Genomic DNA, 13,756 nt, shown 5'->3' with positions numbered 1-13,756 from the left:
TTTAATTACCTTTCTCTCCCTTTTCACCTGGAAATCCTTCTGAACCCTTTGGTCCAATCATTGGTATACCAGGTTCACCTTTGACACCTAAATAATATTAAAATTCGTTAGTTTATTTTTAATATCATTAATATCCTAGATAAAAAGCTGGTTAGTTATTTGAGCATCGTATGTTGAAAGAAAGAAGTAGTGTCGTTGTGAGTATGGTAACACATACAAATGATACTTCAGTCCAATAGTATATTTCAGATTCAAAAAGATTCAGATCCAATTGTAATTAGTATTAAATGGTAGATTAAAATTTAATATATAAATAATTTTGTGTTTCTTTGTCTTTGTAAATGGCCAATTACCGAATCTAGTCAATCATGTAACTCGAAAACGAATAACTGTAGTACCTTGAAATTTTCATCAATTATTATCGTTTTATATTTACATTATTATTTTTTTTTACTATTTTTGAGCTATTTAAAGGCATGAGAAAAAATCATTTTTTTCATAAATGTAGATTAAAAGTTATTATCTGAGAAGAAACGCTTAAAAATTGTGTACAAAGTTCTTATTAGTTTTTAAGTTTTCAATTAAAAAATATCAAACATTTTAATAGTTCCAATATTTTTTTTGTAAGGATTCAAAGTTAGAACTTTGATAAAACTCGTAAAAATCGTAAAAATTAGTAAATTATTTTGTAGTAAAAAAAAATTATGAAATATTTTTTTTTTATCTAACTTTTGAAAATGTAATACAAGATTCCTCTTAAATAATTCAAGTTGAAACTATAAAATCTAAAAAAAAGCATAAAGGCGATTATTTTTTTAGATGTTTTAAGTTTTAATTTAGATGAAATTAATGATTTGAACAATAAATAACGATTTAATAATTATTTTGTTATAGTATAAAAACATTATTTGTTAGAACTCAAACTTTTATATATTTTATATTATTATGAATTTCATTGTACACAATAACATTTTTGATTTATTTTAAAATATTATATATTTATAGATACTATGATTTAAATTTTACTGTTATAAGGTGTTTACAGACAGATGTTATTATATTTTGAGTCTTATAAGTTAATATAATACAGTATATATTATTTTAACAATTAAATACTAATAATATAATAAATACAATTATTTTCGGGAAAAATACAATATTAAAAGTAAGGTAAATGAGTTTAATATATGAATATTGTAAATATTACATAAAAAAAATCACTCGGTATTATTGGCTGATATATCGTATTAGCTCAGAATCCATTTTGGTATACTATGATATATGATTGAATTTAAATTTATCACATTTATAATAGTGACTTTCTCTCAAAACCTAATGTACAGCAGAGTGGTATTCACTTATCTACATTTAAAATTATTATTAAGATCTGAAATTAGAGATAATAACTCTTGTAATCATGAAATAAAATAAAATAAAATTGTGATATTGAGTTTACAATTAGACAGTCATTAAAGTATTCATTTTTGTTTATCTAAATTTACTTTAAATTTAGTATTAAGCAAACACTATGTTAACTATTCGTATTTATGTAATATATTTTTTAAACAACCTTTAGGCGAAGGTAATCCTGGATATCCTCTTTCTCCATCACGCCCAGCTTCACCGAGGAAACCTGAATATAGTTAAACAAGGAATATAGTTTATTACCGTAAAAACAAAGTGATTTAATTTCCATGATGATTAAGTTATTATAATTATTTTAATTTAACAATATATACTAACCCATTGGTCCAGTATTTCCCTTTTCTCCACGAATACCCGGTGCTCCTCTGGGGCCAACAAGACCTAAATAAAAGTTATATTGATGAAGAACATTTTTAATTCTTACAAATATCATAAGATATAAAATGTAATTAATATTTATAAATAATATTTTATATAAATTAAAAGTACTTATTTTTATTGAGAATATAATTGAAAACTTTGTATTAATTAAAACATTAAAAAATAATTGATTGACTTAATTGAAAAAAAATGCCAATTGCTACCTGATATTTTATGTACTGCATTGAAAAATAATGAATCATATATTATATATATGTTTTTGAAATTATGATAAAAAAAATTTTTATGAACGAGGTCGCTTACAAATAGCTCGATAACAAAAAAAAAAAAATATTGTTTACAAATTTTATAGATCAGTTTTTTTTTTTTTTTAGTTAACATAATTTATATTATTCATTGGTTGCAGAAAGACCCTATAGATACTGTAACGCGAAATTTTAACGTTATACAATTAGTCCCATCATTTTTTAGTAATCATGAAACTGTGACTTCAAATAAATCATGTAAAATTAAAAATAATTAAAACTATATCTAGTCCAAAAACACATGTATGTTAAAATATTAATAATATATTATGTAAAAGAATGAATTTAATGAATTTGTATTTAATTTTAAGTTACTCACCTGGAATTCCTCTTGGTCCTATTGGTCCACTTGGACCCTATAAAATGAAATGTTTTCAAATTTTTAAAAAGTATTTAATTTGAAAATTTAAAATTAAAAACAATATGAATTGTGATAAAACAACATTGATAAAAAATCCTTTATTATTAGGATCAAATACTTACAACTGGTCCTAATGATCCCTTTTCTCCCGGATAACCTAATATGAATAAATAATCAATAGTAAATAAATGAAATATACTTAACATAAGTTAAATTTACTAAATCAGTTACTAACCATCAATACCCGGTGGACCTGGTTCACCTTTATCTCCTTGACTTCCGGGTTCACCTTTTTGCGCCCTCTCGTACTCCCCAAGTTCGCAATTGCCTATCATTTTTATATTTAGTGAGAGTTAATGAATAATGTATAAAAAAGTAATGATAAGTATAAATTATATCGTCTACTTAAAAATTATTTTAATTAATTAATATTCATACTAAATATAATTATATAATATAGTATAAAATAAACATAATATTATATAATGTAGATATATATGATAAAACATTTTGAATATTTATTAAAATAGAATTTTTAAAATATTTAAAAAACATCTAATTACACAATGTATTGATGTAACGATGCCATGAAAATATTTCAAAACGTGTATTTTAAAGCTCATATTTACTTTAAGATAAATCTTAAATTTTTGCTAATTTTATAATAAATTTCACTAACCGGGAGTTCCTTTTGGACCCGTTAATCCTGGATCTCCTTTATCTCCTTTTATTCTATTAAAATTAAGGTAAAATTTGTTTTAAATTCAAATAAATCAAATTCGTTATAAATATTAGGTATACCCAGGTCTTCCCAAAATTCCTTGTTCTCCTTTAATACTAATGCCTTTTTCTCCTTTGGCTCCATAATATCCAGGTTGTCCTGTAGATTAATAAATAAATATTTTAGCCATAGTTAATATTTCAAAAATAATTAAACAGTAAATATTATGTAGGTAATTTACCTGGTATACCATCAGAACCTGGGAAACCTCTATCACCCTAATAATTAAAACAAAAAGTTTACGTTATTTAATTATAATTTTATGATGATCAATATTATACATTTTATCAAATTTAATTAATAATATCATTAATAATATGCATTTATATTTTTTAAATTTTGTAAACTTTCAACTTTAAATGAGCAATAACATTCTTGTTTTAAAAGAACCAGCAACCAAAAAAAAAAAAAAAAATACGTAGTAAATAACTATTGTTTTTTATATCATACACATTAAAATAAATTGCTATTATAATGATTAATTTAATGATAAATAATATAATAAGAAATATAATAAATTCATAATATTATTTTACTTTTTAGCTTAAAGCATTCTTTATCGTATATTTTTTTTTATTTTTTTTATTAAAGATGATAACTTTTAAATTAAATTCAAATTGAACAAATTTTACAAATTTACAAATTGAAATATCCATGAGGAAGTTCAATTTTAATCAGTTATTATTTTATTGTTAAGAATTTAAATATATCTAATAGGTATATTAGTAAGTTATTCATTTTTTCATAGTTTAAAAACTTAAATTTCATTTTTTTTTTTTAAATCACTAAACGTATGTATACAATCGTATGTAATCAATAACATTGAGTTACAATTGATATTTTTTTTTAATATGAAAGTTTTTAAAATATCTTAGAGAATATGTGTATGAAAAAAAAAACAAAAACTTAATATTATACCAAAATTAAATTTAAAAAAAATCATTTAATCATAGTTATTTTAATGCGGTGTTTACTTTATCTCCAACAGCTCCAGGTAATCCATCTAAACCTGGTCTTCCCTCAGGTCCATCTAATCCATCTGCTCCTCGTAAGCCGTCCCTAATTAATTAAATGATTTCAAAAACATTAAATATTAAATCTTTAAAGAATTTTAGATAATATTTTGACATCAATATATTATTTTATTCAAACATTCAAAACAAATTTAATTAAACGTAGGTATGTATTAAAAATCCGTTATTATGTTTATGTACTAACAATTATATTTGTATAGTTTAGTTTTATTTTTGAAGGAAAACTATTAAATTTTAATGTAAACTATATCGTTTAATGCAATAACAAAATCATAAGTAAATATAAGTTTAAAGAACCAAAGTTTTTTATTTTACTAATAGAAATAATTTAGGTAGATACTAGACAGTGTTAATAAATAGTATTATATTTATACAATATATAAATTAATTTAACATTGATATAAAAACATTTTTTGTAAGCAAACATGTATCGAATTTGCCTATTTATGACGCCGTCTAAACGTTACATTTCATAAAATATATATCTATTTTATATATTCACCAAGAATATAATATACAAATATATACTGAAAAGTTCATGATGATTTTTAATGTTTCAAAAGAAGCAAGATAATTTTTCAGATAAAAATTGCTTATCAAAGTATATTATTAAATTTGTTTAATCTAAATTATTACTATCATTATTTTATGTCAATAAAATTAAAAAAATAAATTACCTTCCAGGATCACCACGAGGTCCAGGTTCTCCTTTTATATTATTTACCATATTAGCTGTTATCATCGCAGGTTCACCTTTTTCACCAGGTGGACCAGGATCACCTTGTAAGCCATCTATTCCCTGACAAACAATTATAAGTATTGTTCAGATGCAATTATTTTGCATAAAAATTATAGATAAGTGCTAATTTTAAAGATATAAAAAATATTTAATTACAATTTTTTACAATTTTAAAAGGTTAATAAAAAACTATATATTATTATAGTATGTGGTTAGGTTTTTTTTATACATATATATTTGTTTATTATATCAGGTACATAAAGTTCATCGGTATAAACTGTGTATAATATAACATATATTAATAAAAATGAAAATGTATTGATATATTGTGACTTTAAGAATATATTGGTAGATAACACTCACAGAATTATTTCTTATTAGTTATTGAAATCATATAGCTGTTAAAAATAGGTAATAATAACGTATGTATTAATAATATCATGTTAAATCCTGTGCAGGCTATTACTTCACATACAATTTGATATATGACAATTACTCATTGCTATATTTTTTCGAAAAAATATATTATATCAATACTTGTCCAGTTATTTTTATATTTATACTTTAATAAACAAGCATGTTTTAAAATTAAAATCGATTTATAATGTACCTAAAGTTTGTGCTGTTTTGTATGGTTATTTTAAATCATCTATTTATTCCTAAAATGTAGCTTTAAAAGGTATGTATTAATTATTTTAATTCTTACAGGAGCACCAGGTTCACCAGTTGGTCCGATCAATCCATCAGCACCAGGTTCCCCTGGATATCCTCTTTCTCCTGGTGGCCCTCGTGGTCCCTATAAAATAAATTATATATTGTATTGTTTTGTATTTTAAAATTGCTTAAAATTATTTTTAACACATTTTTGAAATGTATACAATCAACGTAATTAATGAGAATGATTTATTTAAGTATTACCTTCAATCCTGGCGTTCCATATAATCCAGGCTCTCCTTTACTACCTTTCTCTCCCGGACTACAGCCTTGGCAGCGTCCACCTATTTCACCTTTTGGTCCATCTCGACCTATAATTAGTATAATATTACATAAGTATAAGAAAAAATGAATTAAATGAAATAAAAATAAAAAACTATGTTTAATAAATTATGGAAATAAATTATATTGTTAATTTTATAAACATAATAAAAAATAGTTTTTTTTATTAGAAAGAATGTTATGATTAACCTGGGATTCCTGGGGTTCCTGGTTTGCCTTCTTCTCCTTTTTCTCCTGTAGCACCCTTAACACCTGGAGATCCAGGAATGCCAGTTGGCGAATCACCTAAAAATAATTTTAATTTTAAATTATATTATCAAAACGATATGAGCATCAACGGTTAAATAATAAAATATTTTTAATATGATATGTTACCCAATTATGCATACCTGGAGATCCTCGTTCACCCTGAAAACCACGTTCACCTTTAAATCCTTTTTCACCATCTCGTCCATCAATTCCATCATATCCTTTAGGTCCCTATTAAAATATTGTTTTCTTAAAATTATATTTATGTATAAAAATATCTATAAATCTATTACGCGTAAGTTATAACTAGTATTAATAAAAAAAAAAAGGAGAATTTATCAGAAAACTTATTTAAACATAGTTTATACGTAAATAGAAAAAATAAATATTATTTTTATCACTCACGATTATTGAAGCGCCTTTTTCTCCAACAGCTCCTCTAGGTCCAGGTGGACCTTGTACACCAGGAAATCCTATACGTACATTTTTATATAATTAAAAAAACAATAAGTTTTCAGATTTATAATATACGTTTTGTTTTACAATGTTTATCTAATAAATTGACTTATTAACTTATGTATACAATAAAACAAAACCTCAAATTTAAATGTAAAACATTTGAATTGATATTATATTTTTCAATTAAAAAAAATCTATATTTCTAATCAGCGATGAATTTATTATAGTATGTAACTGTTCAAAATACGATTCCTAAAAGTTTTCAAAATTCATCAAAAATTGATTGGTATTGGTAAAATATACATTGTAATGTTAAATAATATTTTGTGATAATTTTTTTTCTTTTTTTTTTAACAACTAATTAATTAACAAATTTTTGTTTAATGGTATTTATTTGATACAAATTCAAAATGTTGAAATGGTTTATTTGATAAATTTTTACACTTTTTAATAAAAACAAAATGTTATATTAAATCTACAATTATTTACGGGTTGCGTTTTGATAAGTTATGATAATTTATTTATTCATTTCTGTATGATAAAAAAAAATTTAATTGAAAATAAATTAGGAAAAATTAAGAGCTAAAATCCCATCAAGTAAGTACATGAAAATAATAATTATATTTATTAATTAATATAAATACCTCTTTGACCAGATTCTCCGGGTAAACCTGCAAAATCAAAAATTAAAATTACTTAACTGATAAGGTAAGCCATGTTTTAAGTATAATTGGAATATAAAATATGAAATTAATTATAATGATTATTTTTAAAATTCATAAAATTTAATTTATGTATAATATGGTTCTGAATAAAATTGATTATATTCAAAACTTAAATTAGAATTAAAATTTACATACCTGTAAGTCCTGGTTCTCCTTTTGTTCCTTTTTCTCCTGGCAATCCTTCTAAGCCCACTAACCCTGGTACTCCTAAATTATTATAAATTTGAAAATTAAAAATATGTTTATTAAAATGTAATCACGGTATTTTTTATAACTGAATAATTAAAAATGTTTAATAAAACTAATAAAAAAGTTGTTTACTAAAAATATTTGTTTTTATGTTACAATGTTTTTAAATACGTATGTATACAGTATAGTATCATTATTATACTGTAAAAAAACACACCTTGACCTCCAATATTGCCTTTCGGACCAGGTGGTCCTGGTAAACCGTCCATGCCATCTAAACCCTTTGGTCCTGAAAATCATGAGATTAATATAAGCAAAGATGAACTGAATTTATATTTTTAAATTATACTAAATAAAACATTACAATTATTATAAAACAATGATACTTCAAATTTTTGTATTACATTTTTGACTTATTGATTAAGTAGAGAAAAAAATTAATAGATGTTTAATATAGAAGTGTGAATTTATTTTAAAAGAATTAAAGTTTCACAGGACTTAAAATTCTGAAAGTATATAAATAATATGTTTAATACATCCAATTTAGTTGTATTGAATTAGTCATCTACATATGATGTGTATCATCTAATCACGATGAATATTAACGTATACAAAATGTAATAGAATATTTATTTAGATTTAGTGGTAAGTATTTAGGAAATATAAATGGACATTTTGCAGATTTATTAAACTAATTTTAATAATATTTTTATTTTTAATTTTTAAAGTATATGCATATTAACTTTAATTAGTTATTATAAATTAAGAAATCATTACATGTTTTAACTTTTTGAATAATGTTTTTAACTGTGCACATTATTTAAAATTTAATATTTACTACAATTTTTAAACAATATTAAATTAATTATTATATAAATTAGTTGGTATTTTTTCTAAACTAGAAATATAAAACACGACGTGAATTTTTATTGGATTGTACAATATTTTGGTATTACGTTTTTACTTAATCGGATTGTCAAAAAAGTAAAATGTTAATTAGATATCATTCTATAAGCTATATAAAACATCAATATACCTGTAGGTCCAGGATATCCCCGTGGTCCTTGAGGTCCAGGTAAACCTGGTCTACCTGTTCCACCCTAAATATAAATTAAATTGTTTAAAAATTAAATTCATTGTACCATTATTATGTACTCTATAATTGGTAATTTATGACCAAACGATAAATTATTTTTGGCTGGCTAACTATGTTTTTTATAGATTTTATAGTATTTAAAAATCATAACAAAATAAAATATTTTGATTTTAAATATTATAAAATAATATTCTTGATTTAGTAAAAAATAAAATATACCCCTGGTTTTCCTGGAGGACCTCTTAGCCCAGCTGCACCTGGAGCCCCGTCCAATCCTAAAAAACAAAATAAAAATAATGATAAATTTAAATTATAAAATATTTTGTAGAAGATTTTTTTTAATTAATCCATTAAATTTAGCTCCAATTTATAATTTAAATTGTATAATGTATATGTATCGTTCAACTTAAAAAAAGTCATTAGTCATTACAATAATACAGTACAATTACAATTTTTTTTATAATTTATATAAACTATTCTTATTATAATGGGGACTTAATTAATTTTCCATTAGAGTCTGATCGTTTTTCTTCCCATTGAGAATCGTTTTTATTATTTTTAAACTACAGTTTTTCAAGAAGTTTATCTCTTTAATTTGGATTAAAAATTATAAGTAAAAAAAATTTTTTTCTCTTCATCTCATTTAAATCTAATATTCTCAGGCTCATTTATAAAATATACTAAAATGTATTTAATTTATCTCCATTTAACGACAAGTGTTCAATTTGATCTGTTCTTTTATACAAGATTTATTATGAGATATTATTAATTGCATTGAACTTTTTTTCTGTTATCCACTTCAAAATAAACTCCCTGAATATTAGTGATCCAAAAGCTTTGAATCAAATGTTTCCAATAAAAATTAAATTATAAACTGTTCTGCTAATATTTTAATAATTGCGTATAGTAAACTTGATTTAATTTAATTTAATCATTATTAAGATCCTTAAGACATTCAGTATGATATTGTAAATATTTTATCATATTATATAGGTATATTATATTAATAATTATTAACATGTAAATGAAGTATATTATATTGTATTACATTATTGAACTTAGATAGGTACTTAAATTGCAACAGAACGTTTAACCCATATACTGGAATATACAGAATATAATAAATAAATAAATAATTAGCATTCACAATTTACTATAACATACCTGGTTCTCCTTTAAGCCCTGGTCGTCCTGGTAATCCATTTAAGCCATCTATTCCTCGATCACCTAAAACAAAAAATAAAAAAATATTAATTTTTATTTTAGATTAGAATATATTGAGTTTACAATTATGTAAATATTTTATGTTATCGCATTTTAGAGCAAAAATTAGATATTGTAGGTGATTTTTGGTAGAAAGTTAGATCTGATTGGTTTTATGAAGTTGGAAAAGTTGGAAATGTTTAATTGTTTTTCAAATAATTGAGAAAAACAAATAAAAAATAGAAATATTTACATAACATCAGTTTTTAACAAAATTAACTTAGTTTATAGAAATTTAATTTTTTTAGTTTTTTTCAATAAATGTAGATAACATTTTTTATTTTCAATACAACGTTAATATTTCACAAGGTACTAAACATATGTATTATTTTTATTTATTATAGCTTTAATACATTATTGAAAATAATTCCAGTTTTTTTTTTTAATTATTTGATTTTTAAGTATAGTCAAAATTGGATATGCAGACAAAAATCAACGATTTTATCTTAAATTATTTTAGTTATTTTATTGTTATTCAAAAAATATTATAACTTCTGTACACAATTAAATTTTCAAAATTTTAAGATTTATTTTTAGCTATTTATATCACAGAACAATTTTTATCATTCTACTGCAACCAAGTCAGTAATTATTTTAAAGTTAAAAACGATAGTATGTTTATGATATAATATTATTGATATGATATAATATTCTTCATTATAAAATATAAAGTGCTATTTAAATATATTACCTTTTTGTCCGATTGGTCCTGCAGGTCCATGATAGCCATCACGACCCTAAAAAATAAGGTAAAATATTAATATAAAATAAATGATTTTTGTTTTTAATTTTTAATTTGTACTTTTATAGTTTATATAATACCTTATTAAATAAATAAAAATTCACACAATTTATAGTTTATTTTATTTAAAATGCTTAAAAATTCTAAAAAAATATTGTGAAGTTTATTTTAAATAATAAATATTTATTTACTCTTGGTCCTGGTGTTCCTATTAATCCTTTTTCTCCTTTTTCACCAACATCACCTAAAATATAAATTGATAAACTATAATTAATTTAAGCTGTTAATCGTATTTTAATGTAATAATACTAATTTAAATTTATAAATGTTTTTTTTAATTAATTTTAATTTTTCTTACTGAGATAAACCTTTTATAAGTATGCTAGTAACCAAAAACAAATCAATTAAATTAATTTTAATATACAATATCATGATTATACTTAAACACAAATTATTATTATAACGTATTTACCTGGTGTTCCTGGATCACCAATAGGTCCTGGTTCTCCTTTCATTCCAGGCTCACCATCTTCACCCTGATTAAAACAAATAATTGTAGATTAAGTTATTTGTCAATTTATTTTATTATTTTAAATAAAATAAAATACCTACCGCATTTCCTTTTTCACCAGGTTCACCAGTTGGTCCAACTGTTGTACTGTTACTTGCGAAAAATGGCGTGTTTGATAAAGGTGTTCCTGGTGGCCCACGTTCTCCTTTAATACCTTTATCTCCTTTAGGACCTTCAAAGCCAAGTCCCATATTTCCTATATTTTACAAAAACAAATTAATTTATATTCTTATTGAGAGAAAACCTAAAATTATTTAACCTAATGCTTATTTTCACCAATCTAAAATCATACAGTTTTGTAATAAATACAGAATGTCTAAACATACATTTTAATTTTTTTTTTTTTTTTTACATATTCTCTTTCTATTATATTTATTTCTCGATAAAGACTCATCATTAGACATTTCAAATTATCGAGCCAAAAATGAGAAAACAGAGAAAACAACAGTATTGACTATTGAATATCAAAAAGTTATTGACTAAGTCCAAAATAAATTTACAGTAAGGTACTGTATAATATTTTATAAAATTTACAACTGTTTATCTCTTTATATTTGATCTAAAGTTTAACTAAACATTTGCGAATTAATAAAATTATTCAAAATATTTAAATTATAATACGTACCCTTTTCTCCTTTTAAGCCTTGAGGTCCATGATTTCCCTATAAAGTTTATAACTTGTATTACTAATGATTTATTATTAATATTCTTAATAATATGAATATTTGATTAACGTATGATTTAGCACTATTAACATTTTTTAATTATTTATGTTTAGTAAATAGTTGAAAATAAATTTGACTTACTTTTAATCCAGTTTCTCCTGGTGGTCCAATAGGCCCTTGTATTCCCTGAATTCCAGGATTTCCAGGTAATCCTGAAAAAGTTAAAATATGACATTATAATAGATACTATAGTTATTTAAAAACATCAATATAATTATTAGAGATACATTTTTTTACTAACCTTTAACCAGTTATAAATGGGTTAATGGTTATCATATTAATAAACAAATATTTTACTCATACCTCGATATCCATCCAAACCGGGCTCTCCTTTCTGACCTTTATTATTAATCGGTATTAGAGCAGCTTCTCCTTTTTGACCTTTAAAAATACAAATTGAATTTATTTTTTAATCTTTAACTAATCATAAATAAATATGTATATCTATTGAATAAATTAATTTAAACCTAAACAAATTCTAAATGTTAAAAATGTAAATAGAAATATACCTGATATTATATATTTATTTTTTTTTTATACAAGACAGTATTTATCAAATAAAAATAATCATAGAAAAATAATTACTTCATGTTTTAGGATTTTAAAAACTTATATTATGTTATTTATGGTTTTATTTAGTTTAAGAGTAATAGATTTAGGTATATGTGTTATTTTTTATTGTTATATTATATTTTAAATAATAACAAACAAAATAACAATATAATTTAATAAAATTATACCAGCTAATTTAGGTATTTACTTATTTCAGTCCTTCAAAACATTTCACAATGTAATAATGAAAAATTATTAAGAAATTAAACAAAATCAATTAACGATAATTGAAAAATTGGAATAATATTAAACAAAATAAATCAATAAACATAATTTAAAATTGATAATTATCGATAACATATAAGTAATGAGAAATTTAGATAATTAACATAAATTACATTATTAAAAATATATGTGCTGTTTTTACGTTATATCTATGACATAAATCATCATTTCAATAAAATTTAGTTTTTAGATACTTATAAACAATTCAGAGTTAACCCACTTCTTTTGATTTAGCTACTTTTTTCCAAAATATTTTAACGTTATTTTTTATTAAGTATAAAATAAATTTAGTTATCAGATTTAACTATTTAAAATATCAATATTAAATTTATTGGTGTTTATAAATTTGTTTTTATTCTTAACATTAAAATACAAAATTAAAATAACATAACAACATGAAATTTATTAAAATTAATTAATAACTTAAAACATTAACATTTTTATAAATGTTTATATGTTTTTTTAATTTAAGTAATTTTTATTATTTACCATTAAATAACAATATATTATGTGTATGTGTCTAAAAATTTTTAATTTATTTTAGGATTTAATTATAACATATTGTTATTGTTAAAAAACTTAAGCCTCATACTAATCTATTTTCTATTCATTATTAAAAATTAAAAGACAATAAGTTGAAAGCTTATATGCCTATTTTAAAATACCAACCTTTTTCACCAGTTATTCCTTGGTATCCACGAGGTCCAATAGCTCCTGGTAATCCTGGAAGACCTGGATTTCCCTACAAAATTGACATAAAATGTATTAAATTATTAAAATATTAAAAATTATAAAGTAATATATTCTTATTTATTTTAATTTAATAGTTTTGAAAATGTTTTAATAACAGAATGCCATATTATATAGATAATGAAATT

At 22.3% G+C, this 13,756-nt stretch overlaps 1 protein-coding gene across 1 annotated transcript in view; it reads right to left on the bottom strand.

The window, feature by feature from the left end:
- Nucleotides 1–13,756, bottom strand: part of LOC112592174 (collagen alpha-1(IV) chain) — a 35,463-nt gene that overhangs the window by 12,338 nt on the left and 9,369 nt on the right. The window contains exons 8-37 of the mRNA XM_025336177.1: nt 13,548–13,620; nt 12,345–12,422; nt 12,123–12,193; nt 11,942–11,978; nt 11,358–11,512; nt 11,218–11,281; nt 10,937–10,989; nt 10,695–10,740; nt 9,905–9,967; nt 8,960–9,015; nt 8,681–8,744; nt 7,862–7,933; nt 7,591–7,662; nt 7,375–7,401; nt 6,677–6,744; nt 6,412–6,502; nt 6,212–6,307; nt 5,945–6,051; nt 5,733–5,822; nt 4,965–5,086; nt 4,228–4,312; nt 3,435–3,471; nt 3,274–3,352; nt 3,152–3,204; nt 2,708–2,800; nt 2,595–2,629; nt 2,431–2,467; nt 1,744–1,806; nt 1,571–1,633; nt 10–87 (exon numbers count right to left, since the gene is read on the bottom strand). Coding sequence (XP_025191962.1) covers nt 10–87; nt 1,571–1,633; nt 1,744–1,806; nt 2,431–2,467; nt 2,595–2,629; nt 2,708–2,800; nt 3,152–3,204; nt 3,274–3,352; nt 3,435–3,471; nt 4,228–4,312; nt 4,965–5,086; nt 5,733–5,822; nt 5,945–6,051; nt 6,212–6,307; nt 6,412–6,502; nt 6,677–6,744; nt 7,375–7,401; nt 7,591–7,662; nt 7,862–7,933; nt 8,681–8,744; nt 8,960–9,015; nt 9,905–9,967; nt 10,695–10,740; nt 10,937–10,989; nt 11,218–11,281; nt 11,358–11,512; nt 11,942–11,978; nt 12,123–12,193; nt 12,345–12,422; nt 13,548–13,620 — 2,128 coding nt within the window. The remainder of the gene's footprint in view (nt 1–9; nt 88–1,570; nt 1,634–1,743; nt 1,807–2,430; nt 2,468–2,594; nt 2,630–2,707; nt 2,801–3,151; nt 3,205–3,273; nt 3,353–3,434; nt 3,472–4,227; nt 4,313–4,964; nt 5,087–5,732; nt 5,823–5,944; nt 6,052–6,211; nt 6,308–6,411; nt 6,503–6,676; nt 6,745–7,374; nt 7,402–7,590; nt 7,663–7,861; nt 7,934–8,680; nt 8,745–8,959; nt 9,016–9,904; nt 9,968–10,694; nt 10,741–10,936; nt 10,990–11,217; nt 11,282–11,357; nt 11,513–11,941; nt 11,979–12,122; nt 12,194–12,344; nt 12,423–13,547; nt 13,621–13,756) is intronic.

This window comes from Melanaphis sacchari, unplaced genomic scaffold, assembly GCF_002803265.2.
Source record: "Melanaphis sacchari strain LSU unplaced genomic scaffold, SCAv2.0 Contig159_pilon_pilon, whole genome shotgun sequence".
Taxonomy (NCBI): Eukaryota; Metazoa; Arthropoda; class Insecta; order Hemiptera; family Aphididae; genus Melanaphis; species Melanaphis sacchari.
Note: the sequence above shows the minus strand (reverse complement) of the source record. Positions and strands in the feature narration are given on the sequence as shown.